Source organism: Xyrauchen texanus, chromosome 13 (genome assembly GCF_025860055.1).
Source record: "Xyrauchen texanus isolate HMW12.3.18 chromosome 13, RBS_HiC_50CHRs, whole genome shotgun sequence".
In the NCBI taxonomy this organism is placed as follows: Eukaryota; Metazoa; Chordata; class Actinopteri; order Cypriniformes; family Catostomidae; genus Xyrauchen; species Xyrauchen texanus.
Genome location: NC_068288.1, coordinates 15327853 through 15346800, shown reverse-complemented (window position 1 = coordinate 15346800; position 18948 = coordinate 15327853). Strand labels below are relative to the sequence as shown.

Genomic DNA, 18948 nt, shown 5'->3' with positions numbered 1-18948 from the left:
GGAACAGCTTATTGAGCTGAAGAGTGACAGTAGACTGAAGGAACTCTTTAGCTCCTGCCCTCTTTCGTCATTCTGGGCAGCATTGATGCAGGAATACCCTGAACTCTGTGACGTCGCCTTGAAGATTCTCCTTCCTTTCGCGTCGACATATTTGTGTGAGGCAGGATTCTCAAAAATGACTGCACTCAAAACGAAACACCGCAATCATGCACAAATCGAGGATGATTTGAGGCTATGTTTATCAAACATTGAGCCAAGAATTGAGGATCTTTGCAAGGCAAAGCAGGCTCAGGTCTCACATTAACATCACCTACCAGCAAGCTTCTGTAAAAAATGCAGATGATGCCTACTATTAGGCCTAGTAATAATAACAATAATAAAGCATAAATTAATATCAGAGGTCTGGTGCCAATTCACAATTATAGCAATAGCCTAGTAATGATAATAGACTTACTGATGATGATAATAATAATAATAATAATAATAATAATAACAACAATAAAGCATGTAACCTCATATAATTATATAGCAATAGCCTAGAAATGATGATAGGCCTACTACTACTCATAATAATAATAATAATAATGCCTGCAAGCTCACATTAGAAGTCTGGTGCTACTGCCAATTATAATAATAATAATAATAATAATAACAACAATAAAGCGCGGGGCGGGGCGGGGGGCACTGGGGCCCCAACTGAAATGAACCAGCTTTGGGGGGGCCCAGCTTGCAAAAGGTTGAGAACCCCTGTACTAGATCATGTATGTACTGGTTCAGTTGGGCTTAATGACCTGGAACATTCTGTCTGTGTGTGTGCAAGCACTCACCCCTTTACAGATGGAGACCGCCTCTTTGGACATGGCTTTAGGATAGGAGACATTGTGCTCCATAATGGACTGGAAAAGTTCATCTTCATCTTCACCATCAAATGGAGGCTGAGGGACAAGCAACAAATATAACACTGAACATCCAATCAAAATGAATTACCGTACAAATATTCCAATGGAAAAACAAGAACATGGCAATCAAACGGCACCATGAGCATCTGATCCATCACTGAACCATGAAACTACCACAGTACATAAATCAAATTAAACATTTACTTTTATACCACATAAACTGTTGCAAGAAAGTTTGTGAACCCTTTGGAATCATCTTGAATTCTGCATTGATTACTCATAAAAAAAGGATTCAATGATGATGGGGATGAAACACATTTTATTAGAAACTGTGAAGCATTGCCCTCATAGTGCCCCACTGACCATCGAGTCTGACATTATATAAAGAGAAGCTTGAACATCCGATCTACCAACAACCCAGAAAAACTGTGTGCAGGTGTATTTAGGAGAATTGGGGCTGTTTTAAAGGTGGCCACACCAAATATTGATTTAGCTTTTTTATGTTTACTGGACTTTGAATGACTTTAAATGATAAATGAAAACTATTTATGGCATTATATTTGAAGAGTAAGATTTTTGAAGTGCCTAAAATGTTTTCTCAGTACTGTAAACTGATGAGGTTAACACTGGTTGCAGGTGCAAAAAAACTAAACAACTTTTATGTTTTTTTGTGTGTTAAAATCTGCATATATTCCCAATTTTCCTCATAGGAATGAATATAGTTATAACATTAAGTTATTAACATTAATTGAGCATATGTAGGTACCCTTACTGATGTTCTACATGTTCATTTGGGAATGAGGGCTGGGTCATAGTTTAATTCACAGCATGCACTCCTCAAGGTTTATTTAAAGGTGCCGTATGTGAGATTCAGAAACGCTTGTTATTAGTGACACCTGTGGTCGTTCAGTGAACTGCAGCCTGTTGCTCGTGATTGCGCACACACTCCACAGTGACACAAGCATCCACCAAAACAATGACGTAACATACAAAGAGACTGAACATGAACCAGCATCATACTAACAGATGAGATAATTAATATGACACAGTTCTGAACTTTGAGACTGTATATTATATCTGAGTCTCCAGTGCTGGAACAGGGCTAAAACAAAGTGTGGATATCGGTCTATGCCAGTCTGTAGTTTGAAGTGATCACTTCTCTTTACATGATACATTGACCGCATTTATACGATAGCCTATGTCGCCGTTAGCTAGCTAGCCCGCTTTAGCAATAGCTGTTAGCTAAATCTGGTGGATGATGAGAGCAGCTGTTTATAAAATAGACTGTACATTATTAATATGTTGACACAATTCAGTATTGATGTGATTCATTCTGATATATCGATGCACTATTGTTTTATAATAATAGATTGTATATATGTTCTGTGTAAGTTACGTTACACTAATGAATGGAGCTTTCTGCATTATCTTGAACATTGTCTAGCATTCATTTCATGTGTTATTGTAGTTCAGATCAATCCTTATGGCACTATATTTCACACGCTTTGCAGGTATGTCAGTTTACCTGTCCCATAAGAAGAACGCCAATTCAGGGTCGGTTTTGATCCCCAAAACTGAACGAAGGTTCCTCCAGGAATCAAATGCCCTGCCGATGTTCACTGTAGTTTTCACTCGACCGCGATCACATTCCCGCTTATCCAGACGGGATTCAGTTAGGGCTGGGACGATTCATCGGCGTCATCGATTACAGAAATACGTCGATTTGCATAACATGCGTCGGTGCGTCGCAATGGAATAATTAAAATGGCAGCACCCATTTAAACATGGATTCCCCGAAGAACAAACTGCAGATAAAAAACTCGACCATGGTGATCTGGAGTATTGGATTATTTTAGCCAGAGACCTATAAATGTGGTGCTGTGTAAGATATGCATATTGTAAATGGCTTATCAACCGCCATGAACGAACACTTGTAGCGGAAGCATCCCGGAGCGCTGGTCAAGACGGCAGCACTGTAAGTCCGGTTTACTTTATGTCCCCACCCAAACATGATATAGTATTACAACACATGTTTCTGTTAGTAGTAGTCACTTAAAATATATTTTATAAATGTTTTCTCATCGCCCCATGTTAAGAGTAATTTCTGCACCGCGTCCGGATGTTTATTTTAACGGCCGCGTATGAGTGAGAAAAGTGCGTAAACTGTGTGACTGTTACAGTCTGTAAATCCTTTCAATTATATTCTTGCCCCACTGAGATTTAATGCAGATGCAATAGTTTTAGTTATTCCTGTTAGAAAAACATTTAAGTGTTCCTCAAATTTCTCTAATTTGACTGTAAAATGATTTAATGTTGGACTAAACTCGAGGTTGCACGATGTTTTGATATTCCTCCTGAAAGTGACTTGAATTTGACATTTTGTTTAATTTCTTTTGTTGTCGGATTGCTAAAGGTAGATTGCACTTTCCTTTTACTCCAATTGAACAAGTTCTTAAAATCTCTCCAAAATAAAATGAATGTTGGACTGTAAAACGGAGAGTTTAGACGGGGATATTTTTGATGCAGAATAATGCTCTGCACTTTGTTTCTTGTACATTTGTTTGTGCTTAAGAGAAGATCATTTAATAAAATATTGAAATATTAGACAAGTTTTTTATATTTATTTTTGGTTAATTAATTGTTATATTAATCAAGTAATAATAATAAAAAATCTTTAGAAAAATCGACAAATTAGTCGTTAGATTAATCGACTAATCTGAAAAATAATCGTTAGATTAATCAATAAAAAAATATTCGTTAGGTGCAGTCCTAGATTCAGTAAATGTTATTTTGGTTTACTCTGAGTTTGAGTCGTGTTGTGCTGGAGCCGGACGTTTAGTGGATTCATCTCTAACGTTATCTAGTGTGGCAGATTGTTGTCGCTGTTGAATAGCGGAAGAGAAGCGCTGAGACTCTCATGAGCATAAACGTCACATCCTTTGGATTTTCCCAGAAAAACCGACCCGCTTAATAGGCAAATTAGGAAGTCCAGAAAGGGCCATTTTTTTAAGGTGCGTTACAAGCCGTTCACACTTTGGGGTAGCTGGTGTCAATACAATGTATGAGCCCCAGCAACATTTTACCATCATTTTGGATCATTTCTGTAACATTTCATTTTAAACAACCAAACACACAATGACTTCCATAGACATGTCTTATAATAGCAGTTGCCAAGGTAACACTGGTCAGCAACATTTTCGAGGCATGGTTTAGCAAAAGGTGAATTGCGTTATGTTTATGTCGATACATGCTTGGACTCACCTGTCCCGCCAGCATCTCGTACAGCAAGACTCCATAAGCCCACCAGTCCACAGAACGGCCGTATGGCTGATACGCTATTATCTGAAAACACGCAGCACAATACAAATAATCAAACTTTAACACAACAACACATTAGTGTTACAGATTATCAAGCAACACAGTGTACAATAACTGTAAATATCACATGATATTTTCAGAAAACTATATCCACAGGATGTGGAATCTGAATATCTACACTTTCACTTTCACATCCACCCACTGGTGAAAGGTGGAGAAAAATCATTTTATAGTAAAAATGACTTAAATTTCAATCTGTGTCTCACGCACACCCATCATAACACTTCTGGTGATGAAGATGTAACCACTTGAGGACTATGGATTACTTTGTTTCCTTTATGTGATTTTTGGAGCTACAAATTCTAGTCACCATTCACTTGCATTGTATGGACCTACAGAGCTGAAATATTCTTCTAAAAATCTTCATTTGTGTTCTGCAGAAGAAAGAAAGTCACACACATCTGGGATGACATGAGGGTGAGTAAATGAACGGGAACTATAGCTATAGGTGTCGTTTTACTATTTATTAAAAGTTGTTATGTTTATTTACATTGTACTTTGTGTATTGCAATATTGTCAAGTCATTTTTAATTGTATATCGCTCTTCACAACACTCATCGTTTCAAAGCAGGAACATGGACACAGGAAATTATGCTGTGATGTCATTGTGCAGTTAAACGAATAAGCCGATAGAAAAACATGCCTTAGACGGTCTTCAGGCCCCCAGTGAGCAAGACAAAAATGTACATTTATGGAGAAAAATATCTTTGGGAGAATCCAGGCTGAGCTGGGGAAGCAAGTTCCCCTCTAGCTAAACAGCATGAATATAATTCCAATATTAGTTACCATGTGTTGTGCAAGTCTTGATATATGTGAGTAGATGTTGGTGGGCAATGTTTATAATTTAAGGATTGTGTATGAACTGTAAGATTAATGATGAAGTCTTTGAAGTTCATCCCGGATTGACTGTGGAAGTGCACATAGATGAGTGTCCCTTTTGTTGAAGGCTTGACATTAATTTACTGTCTATGTATTCCATTTAACATCCCGTGACCAAGATTATGCCAGTTTTGAGCACTTCGATACAGGACGGGGGTCCTCTTCAAGAATCTTGCTGTCCGACACATTTATGTTTCGATAAGGGACATGAAGACTTCACCACGGACGTTTCATTACCTGCTAAAATTCAGGACAATAGGCATCCCGTATGGGATAACATACACAAGTTTGCATTGTTACTATGACAACTAATGTAGACATGCTACCAAAAGTGACTGCAGTCAGTCTAAAACATCTATGTAGAACTCTAAGACCATGTCACCAGTTAGTTTGAGTATTTTTACTCACAATACCGGCTGTATTTACTTCCAGACCAGACTCCTTTGTGACCTTGAGCTGGGCAGCTGATGAGTCACACTGATATTCCAAAATCCAATCTGAGTTTGTCCATAAGCCCAGAGTTAAACACCAACTATATGAAGATTCAATAGATGCATGAGTGGATTTCTGGAGGTATTAGAGGACCGGAAGTGTCTCTGTCATGGAATATAATGAATTATTGGAAGACATGTGTTGAATGTGTTCAGTGGTTTTATTATTGTTGTAGATGATGTCGTCACACTCCGGCCTATAAGGGGAAGGTGTTTCTTTAATGTCTTGATCAGTGCTGGTGAATCCAAGAAACTCTTCCTCGTAACTGTTTTAACTGAAGATTTCAAGCACACAACGTCATTGGTGTACCTCAATTGCCTGAGAAGAAAACATGGCTTCAGTCTGGAGACGTGCATCACTCTTAAGTCTTCTCCACTGTCCTACAGGACAATCTCATAGTTTAGGGGTCCTAACCTGTGCTCTATCTGGTAGGGGTTTTTACCTTAGAGTAATGGTGAATGCGCATCCAGGCGCTGCCATTCTCCTCCAACAAAACCTCTCTTTGTACGGTTAACCCTCTCCGTGAGATTCATTTGAGGGTGGTAGGCAGTTGCCATTAATTGTCGAGTGAGTATTTCTCTGATGAGTATCTGTGATGCAGTCTCAGCTGAGGCCATGTGTAGACCATAGAGCTTCACCCGTCATGAATATGAATTCACAAATACCAACAAATGCACATTCCCAGAGGAGCTCCTTGGAAATGGACTCATCAAGTCAACTCCAAGTATTTAGAGATATAGATTACATATACTCTACATACATATTAAGTAAGTATAGGCTATTGTTCTCAAAGCAAAAAGCAACTAATAATCCAAGAAATTGTAGGCTGACGATCAATTTCTTGATCGTTGTACGATGGTTTCCTGCAATGTGCCAGCCGACAACACTCAAGCATGTACTGCTGACAAATATGACAAGTTTGTACAAATTTCTTGGCATCTCGGTTTAGATTAGGCCAGTATACCAAAGCTTGTAATGTTTTGAAGGTCTTAAATCTGCTAAGATGTCCAGCCAGAGGGTCTTCATGGCCGAACTGGAGGAGTTCAGTACGGAGGGTTATTGGATAACTCTGTAGACCAGGGGTCTTCAACCATTTTCAGCCCAAGGACCCCTTGGTTTGTAGAGAGACGGAGCAGGGACCCCTGTTGCATACTGTCTGAAAATTGAGTGTTGCATTTTATGCCTATAAAACGTGTATGTTACCATATTATTGTATGTACATATTTTATGATGTTTACATTGCAAAGCCATTAAAATAATCATTAAATTAGGTATAGCAGAGGTCTGTAACCTTTTTGACATGGTACTATTTTTAATTTTCACCGTGCCACACTCCCTCCAAAAATAACCCTAAATAAATAAAAATCCAGAAAGACAGAGGCTGTCCATGCAGAGACTGGACTCTTCATCTCATGTAGTGATTACTGTTTGTTTCTGTAGGAGTAAAACTTTGTAATGAGGAAAGAAATGAGTGTATACACCTTTAATTATGTTGATTTGACAGTCCCCGTCAGTGTAGCCTATGGCAGCTTGATAATCTCAGCAGTAACTAGATATTTAGAGATATAGATTACATATACACTACTTACATATTAAGTAAGTATATGCTATTGTTCTCAAAGCAAAAAGCAACTAATAATCCAAGAAATTTTAGGCTGACATCTGCACACCACGAAAAAAGTAAAGCAGATGCGTTTACTTACGCAACCCTCTATTGCAGCGCTCGTTGATTTACGAATGTTCAGCTTTCTATTAAGTTTAAGGAGTGGTGGTGTAGTGGTCTACAGTACGGAACTGGTAATCAGAAGGTTGCTGGTTCGATCCCCACAGTCACCATCATTGTGTCCTTGAGTAAGACACTTAACTCCAGGTTGCTCTGGGGGGATTGTCCCTGTAATAAGTGCTCTGTATAATACACTGGTAATCAGAAGGTTGCTGGTTTGATCCCCACAGTCACCACCATTGTGTCCTTGAGTAAGGCACTTAACTCCAGGTTGCTCCGGGGGGATTGTCCCTGTAATAAGTGCTCTGTATAATACATTAGTACTCAGAAGGTTGCTGGTTTGATCCCCACAGTCACCACCATTGTGTCCTTGAGTAAGGCACTTAACTCCAGGTTGCTCCGGGGGGATTGTCCCTGTAATAAGTGCTCTGTAAGTCACTTTGGATAAAAGTGTCTGCCAAATGCATAAACGTAAATATAAGTTCATAACTAAATAAAATGGGATGCATGAATATGAGGAAGGATATTCAGCAAGAGGAAGATTTGGCATGCAGGTTCGAGGAGCTTCAGAATGTGGATGGATTAAATACATTCTCGCCAGGGGCGTGTGCGCGTGAGGCGGATCGTCTCTGTTCCACGACTGCTCACTGGTCCTCGAATAACATATAATTTGTGAGTTAAGTTTCTGGTTCCCCCCTAGGGAGTTGGTGCCCAACGCAGACTGTGTAATATGCATATAGCGAGTGGCGGTACAGTCTCTCGCTCACGTGCGAGTGATTCTTACGAGTGCCATTGGTGGACCAATCAATAATTTGTGGACCCCCTGCGGTACCACCATGGACCCCCTGTTGAAGGCCCTTGCTGTAGACTTTGTCCTCTAATAAAGTGAATTGTTTGAAGAATTAACAGTGATTACTCCTGATTTGACCATTTCCTCATACAGGTGCTGGATGTCTGAATCAGCCTGCTGTGCCTTCCAGATGTCATCGGTGATTGGCAGATCTCCCTTTTTTCAGGCTTCATCTCTGACTTCAGGGATAACAAGGTGGAACAGGTCAGTGCAGGAGTATCCACAAGTGCTCTGGACAAGGCATCTGAAACAGTGCTATATTTTCCACTGTAAAGTTCCATTCCTGGAGCCGAAATGCCCATCTAATTAGAAAGGTGTTAGGCTTCTAAAGACCCATACCAAGGAAGAATAATCAGTGACCACGGTAAATAATTTTCTTTCCAGTTAGTACCTCCATTTTTCCAGGGATCACACGACTGCCAGGCATTCCTTTCGGGCAGCTGTGGCTCAGGCGGTAGAGCGGGTCGGCCACTAATCGCAGGGTTGGTGGTTTGAATCCCTGCCCACACGACTCCACATGCCGAAGTATCCTTGGGCAAGACACTGAACCCCAAGTTGCTCCCAATGAATTAGCTTTTGGCCTCAAAGTAGGTGGAGCTCTAGGTCACACCTACCGATGACGTGGACCAATGGCAGTAAGAGGGTGTTTAGCAGCCTGTATTCATTTTTCCTTAAAGTTTGCCCTGGCGACCTGTTACAAACCATCGAAACTCAAAACCTTCTTTTTGGACAGATTATGTTTTAAATGACATCACACCCGTTCGTTCTTCAATTTCCTAGGAATTATGCAGGGGCCTTAATCTATCCGGAATGCTTTCTGGACATTAGCAAAGACCCTCCCCTCACCTGTCAATCAACTGCTGTGCTAAAACAAGAGTTTAAACTTTGCCAATTATGAGCTGCTTTAAAAGAGAATAATCATCCGATTGAAAATGTTGAAAAGGCAAATACATAAACAAGCATGAAAACTTCACAGATGTTCTTCAGTGTGTCTAACATCAACATGAGATGATGAAAAAAATGACATGTTTGTGCTTAGATTCAATTTAATCTACACCGGAGTTGTCAGTACTTTTCTTGTCTTCTCTGACTTTGACTCTGATTATAAACTGGCAGTTTATAATCATGTAGTAACACAATAGTGATTGATGTATGTCATTATGAAATTAGAGATCCTCCCCTCAAAATCCGACAGAAGTGGTCACAGGGGACAAGGGTTGGTACCAAGAACCGATAACATAAAATATATATATATATATATATACCAGAACCGTATGATTTTCACGACTTTCGGTTCCTTTAACCCAACGGGTCTTGGCAGTATTGCTCAGTAATTTCCATACATGCAATCTTCAGCACTGTACTAACACCATGCTAAATTACTCTGAAAGTGTTTCCTGCAGCACAATTCCTCTACAGGGACTATAGGGTAAAACACAGCACTACCAATGTATATTGATTCCCGAACAAATGACTCAAATGAGCCAGCACTAAACATACTGTGCTTCCGGTATAGTCCAATCCCCAAAAGAATGAATCTAAAGACCTGAATCTTTTGAATCTATAGTGTGTAACCCAAACTGACAACATGTTCACCTGACAATGTGCAGTTAAAGATGCACAATTGTTATTGTAATATGTGGAATTTGAATAAAGAATTAATTAATGAAACATGTTTGACGAGGAGGGCGGCTCTTCATACTGAATCTGTTTTCATTGCAGGGAGAAAATAAATAGGCTAAGAAAAACATTATAAGGACTTTCAGATTCAGAAATTAAAAATGTAATTAAGTGGTTATGACTTTTCCTATAATTAATTTGAAGATAACTTGAAAATGTCCCAAACGGGTGTTAAACAGTCATGGCTCAAGCCCTCTAAACACTGTTGCTAATCACATTTATATTTATTGAGCAGTAGCTGTGAATTAGACAGAACCGGTCCTGTCACGCACCTCCGGAGCGATGTAGTCTGGCGTTCCACAGAATGTGCGGGTCGTCACGCCTTCTACAATGTTTTCCTTACACATGCCAAAGTCTGCAATTTTTATGTGACCCTCTGCATCCAGCATGACATTATCTAATTTCAGATCCCTAAAGAGACAAAAACAACACTGCAGTATGTTATAACAATATTTACAGTTAAATAATGCTTAAAATCAATATGAAAAAATCAAACATAAAACTAATTTACTCTCTTTTACACACAAGAACAGCTACAAACAAAGTGTGTAAAAACAAGCGTAGATGTACACAGATGAAATCTTATTATCTGAAACATGGATTAAACTGTCTGTCTGTCTGTCTGTCTGTCTCTCCCTTGTTCGCTGACGTCAGTTCATGTGATTACTCTACTGGACCAATTTAGTCGCTCAAAGAAACAAGATAAATCACAAGGTTTAGCTCCTAAAGCATCAGAACACACGGATAATATGGATCTGCACGTGCGTGTTATATGTGCATTCACCTGTATATGACTCCTTTTTTGTGCAGGAAGAAAAGTCCAATAGCAATCTCTGCAGAATAAAACCTGCAAACACAAGCAGATCATGTCACACAGATTCACACATTACCTGAGATTACAAACACACATACATAAATGTATGCATAAAAGCTTAACCTAAGGAATAAAAACACACAAACACATACACTGGCAGCCAAAAGTTTGGAATAATGTTCAGATTTTGCTGTTTTGGACGTAAATTGGTACTTTAATTCACCAAAGTGGCATTCAACTGATCAAAGTATATTCAGGACATTACTGATGTATAAAACACCATCACTATTTGAAAAAGTAATTTTTGATCAAATCTAGACAGCAGCATCACTCCAACACCTAATCCTCGAGTAATCATGATAAACTGATCATTTGGTGCTAGAAAATCACTTTCCATTATATCAAACACAGCTGAAAGATATTTGGTTCATTAAATGAAGCTGAACGTTGTCTTTGTGTTTGTGTTTGTGTTTGAGTTGGCACAGTGTGCAATAGACTGACATGTCTGAAGGTCAATATGAGGTCACAAATGGCCAAACAGAAACAGATTTCTCTAGAAACTCGTCAGTCAATCATTGTTTTGAGGAATGAATGATATATAATGCTGGAAATTCCCAAAAACTGCAGATTTAATACAAAGGTGTAACTACAGTCTTCAAAGACAAAGCACAACTGTCTCTAACAAGGACAGGAAGAGATGTGGAAGATGTGCAACTAAACAAGAGGAACATCAGAGTCTCTAGTTTGAGACGCCTCACATGTCCTCCGCTGACAGCTTCATTGAATTCTACCCGCTCAACACCAGTTTCATGTACAACAGTAAAGAGAAGACTCTTATGGGAAGAACTGCAAAGACACTTTTGAAACAGAAAAACAAAAAGAAAAGGTTTGAGTGGGCAAAGAAACACAGACATTGGACAACAGATAATTGGAAAAGAGTGTTACGGATCTGAACCTCATTGAGCTTTTGTGGGATCAGCTGGACTGTAAGATGTGTGAGAAGAGCCCGACAAGACAGACACATCTATGACAAGTGCTACAGGAAGTGTGGGGTGAAAGGTCAAGTGCTACAGGAAGTGTGGGGTGAAAGGTCAAGTGCTACAGGAAGTGTGGGGTGAAAGGGCAAGAGCTACAGGAAGTGTGGGGTGAAAGGTCAAGTGCTACAGGAAGTGTGGGGTGAAAGGGCAAGAGCTACAGGAAGTGTGGGGTGAAAGGTCAAGTGCTACAGGAAGTGTGGGGTGAAAGGTCAAGTGCTACAGGAAGTGTGGGGTGAAAGGGCAAGAGCTACAGGAAGTGTGGGGTGAAAGGTCACCTGAGTATCTGGACAAACTGACTGCTAGAATAACGAGGATCTGTAAAGCTGTCATTAATGCATGTGGAGGATGTTTAATGAGAACTCTTTGAAGTAGTTGAAGTTTATTTTTTTTCATTATAATAATTTTTCACATTATTAATGTCCTGAATATACATTATGATCAGTTGAATGCCACTTTGGTGAATAAAAGTACCAATTTCTTTCCATAAGAGCAAAATCTGTCCATTATTCCAAACCTTTGGCCGCCAGTGTACATTTTATAATATATAAACACATATATACACAAAATGAGAGAATGGCTTACACTGCCTGTGGTTCCTTAAATCTGCCCACTTGTTGGATGTGGTACATAAGATCACCACCATTAACATACTCCATCACAAAATACAGACGATCCTATGACAAGAACATATAAAAAAAAACAATGAGAGGAAAATGAGAAGACACATAAGCCAAATAGCACTTCTGAAATTGATGGACACAATGTGAAAGTGTCTTTCAGCTGCAAAAACACACACACCCGCACACACACACACACACACACACACACAAACACACAGAGAGAGAGAGAGAGAGAGAGAGAGAGAGCATGTGCAGGTCTGGGTTTTCTGTGTGTACTGAATCCAAATGATTTTTCACATCCGACTCTGATCTGTTTTGTTAATTATCATATAAACAAACACACAAACATAAAAATATATATAAAATAAACATACTCAACTAATACTACACTAATCTCTCCACATCCCCACCCCGAGAGCCCTCCAATAACTATAAATAATTTCCCCATTTGTTTCCAGACAAACAAATCTAAGTTACTCCGTCTTCCCAATGACACCTCTTCAAAAGCCGACACCCTCCCCATCTCCGTGCACCACTCCCGAAATGAGGGCACACCAGCTGACCTCCAACCACTCAAAATAATCTGCCTGGCGATCATCACACAGCTCAGAACCCAAATCTCTATGAGACTTTTATCGATATCCACCCCATCGCCTAAAACACAGTCTGGGGCAAAACGAAACCCGAGTGCCCAAAACATCACACATAAAACTCTGAAACTTCAACCAAAATTCTTGGATCTTAACACACCATCAAAAAACATGAGCCGTGTCTCCATCTTCTGATTGGCATTGCCAGCAGGTGGGCGTGTCAATCTTAATAATATTACATTTCCCAATCATAGATAAATGTAATGAAGCCCACCTGTCCACATCGCTCAAAAACCTTAAATTAAATCAGCGACTAAATCAGACAAATTTGCTGGGAATAAAATGCCCAAACACTCAATGCCCTGTTTGGGACACTGGAAGGTGCCCGGCTGGAAAGCCGTTACTGAGGACTGTCAGAGCCAAAGCTTGCCAGCTGCCAAGAGCTGGAGGAACTGCTGCCATCCGCCTAGAAGGGGATGAGTGGTTCCATCTGCCAGGGGCCAGAGGACTCGCTGCCATTCACTGGGGGAGGAGCGAGCTGCGTCCGCAAGAGGGCAGAGGAGCAGTTGAGGAGCGGGCGACAGTGCGTCCGGGAGCCGGCAAGCAAGTCCTTCTCACTCTCCCCTCGTCTCTCTCACCAGGTTCACAGGAGGCAGGGTGGGCCACGGGCTGACAGAACGCCTGGAAGGGCAGCGTCTCCCCCCTGGAGATAGGGGGGAGTTAGTCAGACCGGTGGTGCCCCGGACTAATTCGGGCAGGGAAGGAGTGTGATGAGGAAGGGGGCGTGGCTGTGGAGCACGGCCAGCACTGTATCATCTGATCAGCGAGATAAGGGGCAGCCGGAGAAGCCGTTTCGAGAGAGACGCACACGCCCCCTCGCATGTTTGTTTATGATGGTTTTAAGTTTACCATTAAACTTTGTTTACTGTTCAGCTGGTTCCCGCCTCCTCCTTGCCCGTACAGTTACAGTATATTATAGCGCTCCACCATGATGCAAAATGTCTTGAATATGTGATTCCTCACCACAGTCTGAAAGCAGGAGTGGAGCTGCGTAAGGAACGGAGGTTTGTCCTGCTGGGCCAGAACTCTCTTCTCCACCATTGCGCATTCTACATCATCATCCTGGATGACTACATCCTTCTTCAGGATCTTTATGGCATACAGTGTATCCGAGGACTTCATCTCAGCCAGTATCACCTGAGAAAGAGGATAGCAAAAGCACAAAACGGCACTGAGGATCATGGCATACATTTCATCCCTTTTCTCATTTTCATTGAGCGAGAAAAGCAATATTTAGAGGATACTTAAGGCCAAAGTATATTCGGTTGTCCGCATTGCTGATGGGACTGATGCTGATGGCATGTGCACAGTATGCATAACGCACATTTCTTCATCAGCACAGTCTGTGCACTTCCTCGACACACACACTGCAATCTATAGTCTTAATGGATGAGATTGTGACGGTAAACTCACCTTTCCAAAACTGCCTTTTCCCAATACTGCCAAGAAATTAAAGTCCGTGAGCCTGACTCTGTTCACGCTGCTGGAGGGTAAACTGGACCCACTGTCGTCCGAAGGCTTAATGGCTTTTTTGGGTGGGCCTAGTTTGGCTTTCTGCACATAAACAAGCAAGAACTATAAAAACAAGCCAGACCTCACAACAGACTCAGATGCTTGAGAAAACCTCATGATGCATTTGGGATGCCGTGTGCAAGTGAGCTGGAAGATGTTCTCTGTAACTTTCTGTATATGATGAGAATGTATTAATCAACTCTGTAAATCATAATCAACTCTATAAAGCATCATTTGCATCTAAAACAATACACAAGTCTGAATCTTCCTGATGAAGTGTAAATAATTCTAATGCATTTGCTTTATTAGGCAGATCAAACTCTCTCCATCATGACATGCAGGAGTCAGTCGGCAGGCCAAGGTGCTCTGCAAAGCCTTGAGCTCAAACAATATCAGCAGAACATTCAGTTTCATTCAGTATATCTTATATACAGGTATTCTCACTAGGACTGGCCAATATACTGAATACCAAAGATACATTTGTGATGATTTAATTAAGCAACAACATGAACATAGTAATTATATAAAAAACAGGTTTCCTAAAGACTCATTTTGTGATCTCTCTTGCAATTATTAACCCATTTCAGAGCAAATAATAAATATAGAGATATATAAAATAATGCAACAAGCTGAAACATAATGCAATATTTCTCACACACACACACACACACACACACACACACACAAGGTCTTTACGAGTGTATGATCTTTAAGATGAAACAGGAATACTGTTTAAGTTACTCTGATTACATATTTTGTATTTTTATAAAAAAATAAAAAAAAATCACTGATGCCGATGAACCAGACTCAAAACCAGCCAGTGAACACACACACACATACACCGCTGCTCACGCGCACCTGCTGACGGTCGTCTAATGTCTGATCCTGAAACAGTACAGGGGTAAACACACACACACACACACACACACACACACACACACACACACACACTGTTCACATACGAGCAAAACACATTAATGTCAAATATTTATATCATCACCCAAAGTGACGAGTTCTTATATTGCTTTAAAACATCATCGGGAAAGTAACAGTAACCTCACCACACATGACTGACAGGACAAGATCCCACACTTACTGTCCTTCTGCACAAGCTCAAGAGTCGCGGGACCCCCACGGGGCCGCAGGGAGCTCAGAACATATATTTAAATCCGTTTCTAAAGACAACTGCAAATCATGACATTTATTTCCATTTTTAATCCTTAATTATATACAATTATATTACAATGAATTATATAATCACTTCATGAATGTTTAACACTGAACAATCGTTTACTACAATAAAACTGCTGATCTGTCGGACCCGGATGATTTTGAGATAACCCTGTGTACAGAACCCTTCCCTTCTGAAAGATTCACCTCAAACTTCTGTCGGAGCTCCGTGTCCCCATCATCTTTATCTGGAATGGGCACATTGTAGTATTCCCCTTCTTCTTCATTTAACATTTTATACCTGTGTCACAGATGAACAGATGGGACATGTTATTTATCCACAGGTGTGCTAGCATGCTCAGGGTAACACATATATTTCATGAATTGCCCTTGTATGGACAAAACCTGCATTAAGATTGTAAAAACCTTCTTAAAAATGGTTTTGTGCTGCATAGTAAAATGAACAGCACGTGGATTTAGAATGACATGACCGTGAATAAATAATAACACAATCTTTTCTTTGAAACTATGCTTCATGATTCACTAAACATCACAACCGCGTCCAGACACTTTATTCATAAAATCCCCCATAAAGGCTCTGAGCTGTGAAGCCAAAAATATATTAAACACAAATAAATAAAGAACAATGTTCTAGAAGTGTTCATGAGGTTTGCGATCCACTTTATCAGATGAAATGTATTAAAGTTGAAGATTAGGAGATATAATGTAAATGAATTGTAAATTATTCATATATATTTAAATCTATACGTGGTTTTAAATGCGTATAGGACTCAATGACTTCATTCACAGTGTTATTGGAGCATGCGGATTTATACGCTGCAATTCTCTGATTGGTGGATCTTTCTCTACGGCATTATGGGTAGTGCAGTGATTTAAAACATATTGACACGTTGAAGACTGAACAACTCTGTAGGAATGAGATTAATGTGCAGTTTACTGCAGTGAAATGGAGGTTTTGTAAGAGAAGTCACGGATGATTGTGTGACAGTCGTCACTTTACGGCTCTCCGGACTCATCTGCAAACGCGCTAGTCGACCGTTACACTCTTATTTCTATTTCTCTAGTCCTATTCCTTATTACGTTCAGGGCACATGATTCATTGCATTCATTTGTCTAATAGTGATTTTGTAAATAAACGAATGGCACTAATTTGGCGGTGGGGATTATAGCAGTCAAGGTCGGTGACGTTTCTTGCCTAATTTAAACTGTCCAGCCGCTGATTGCCTGTAAATGGGACTCATATTTTCCACAATATCGCTCTGCTCTTTGCCCTTTTGTCAGGGTTGTGGAGCTGTTCGAGCGAGCTTAATTTTGTCTCGGATTTAGTCTGAACGATTTTGACTTCTAAAGCTGGTAATATGAAGGTGTTGCTTTTTTGCATGGTAATCTTCATGCTTGGACTATGGGACACACCAACAAAAACGGAAGAAAAGAGATGTATCTGTCGCGTCTCCATATGCTTCTTCCATCCAAATGTACGGACATTATTTTTATATTCCGGGCTGTTATTAATTCCGCGCAAATTGACACAAGGACAAAGAACTTACTCATCTTTACTCTCTTCCCTAAGATCTCTGTATCGGACTCTCGAAATGATCAATGTAGTACTACATCTAAAAATGTAAGGCAGCGATATTTGATAATGTTGCTGCTTTTGTTGGCCGGTATAAATCCAAATCCTGGTCCGGCGGGAGTAGTTTCAACTCCTCTAGATTTTTCAAATAGATCAGGCCTCAGAATGGTACATCTAAATGTTCGTAGCCTGTTGCCAAAACTAGATCAATTACATATATGGGCCAAGATGTCTAAAGCAGATGTTTTGGTTATCTCTGAGACGTGGCTTAAAAAATCTATCTCAAGCCATGCTATTGCATTAGAAGGGTATAATGTGTTTCGAGCTGATCGTAAAAGTAAAGGGGGTGGAGTTGCAATGTACATTAAATCGAACTATCATGCAACTGTTCTTAAATCGGTCTCTTTCCCTAAACAGTTTGAATTATTGGCCATTGACCTGGATTATGGAAAGGATTGTAATTTATGTATAGTAGGTTGTTATAGACCACCAGCAGCTGTCAGTGATGCTCTCACCTCACTGTCAGCTGTCCTAAACGACATACTCTCTAAAGATCTTGTATTATTGGGTGATTTGAATTGGAATTGGCTGACCTCAAATTCGGATCAGTTCAAAGCATATTGTGATTCTGTGAACTTCACTCAACTCATTGAATCACCAACACAGCCAAATCATAAGAACCCAAGCAAGTCCGCTTTAATAGATCTTATATTAACAAATAAGCCCCATAAATACACCTATACAGGGGTTTTTCCTGATGATGTCAGTGATCATTGCACTATAGCGGTTATAAGAAATTGTAAAATTCCCAAAGTAAAACCTAGAATTATTACTAAAAGAAACTTTAAATTGTTTGATATTCAGGGGTTTCTACATGAGTTGTTTATATCTGACTGGGATAGACTGTTTTTATTACCTGATGTGTCCATTGCATGGCAGTATTTTCACACTTTATTCTTGAAGATTGTGAATAGACATGCACCTGTTAGAACTTTCAGAGTAAAAGGCTGCGAATGGTTTTCAAATGAATTATCTGAACTCCTTCATGAAAGAAATTTGGCTTGGGCCACTGCGAGGAATTCAGATACAGAAAGAGACTGGGTAGCATTTAGAGTATTGAGAAACAAATGCACAGCTCTTGTACGCAGATCTAAATCTGAATATTATTTAAAAGAAACCTCACAAAATCTGAATAATCCTATAAAGTTTTGGAAAACCATCAAATCACTGTCTCCCTCCACATTATCTATTGACTTTCCTGACCAAATTTTAGCAAACGATATTCTCATTAATGATAATATGGTTATGGTAAATATTTTTAATAAGCACTTTATTTCTTCAAGTTCTATTTTTAAAGAAATTCCAGTGAGTGTTATACCAAATCCATCTCTTTTGAGAGAAGATAGTCCGATTTTTAATTTTTCTCCAATTTCAAGAAGTGAGGTCTTAAAAGGTTTAAAAAATCTAGACATCAAGAAGTCTACAGGGCCTGATGAAATTGAGCCATATTTTTGAAATTGGCTGCCGAGATCATTGCTGGCCCACTAGCCTATATTTTCAATTTATCATTAGAACAGAATATTGTTCCTGATGTTTGGAAATCTGCTTTGGTTGTACCCCTGCTGAAAGGCGGTGATCCAACCATTTTAA

The 18948-nt window shown here is 39.8% G+C and overlaps 1 protein-coding gene across 2 annotated transcripts in view; it reads right to left on the bottom strand.

The window, feature by feature from the left end:
• The window catches only part of prkcaa (protein kinase C, alpha, a), a 117657-nt gene that overhangs the window by 13156 nt on the left and 85553 nt on the right, over positions 1-18948 (bottom strand). Inside the window, exons 8-16 of one of the 2 annotated variants that reach the window (XM_052140957.1) lie at positions 15912-16005; positions 15393-15419; positions 14436-14576; positions 13986-14159; positions 12335-12426; positions 10686-10748; positions 10174-10312; positions 4161-4241; positions 828-935 (exon numbers count right to left, since the gene is read on the bottom strand). In XM_052140957.1, coding sequence (XP_051996917.1) covers positions 828-935; positions 4161-4241; positions 10174-10312; positions 10686-10748; positions 12335-12426; positions 13986-14159; positions 14436-14576; positions 15393-15419; positions 15912-16005 — 919 coding nt within the window. The remainder of the gene's footprint in view (positions 1-827; positions 936-4160; positions 4242-10173; positions 10313-10685; positions 10749-12334; positions 12427-13985; positions 14160-14435; positions 14577-15392; positions 15420-15911; positions 16006-18948) is intronic. The other variant, XM_052140958.1, reaches the window with a different exon arrangement.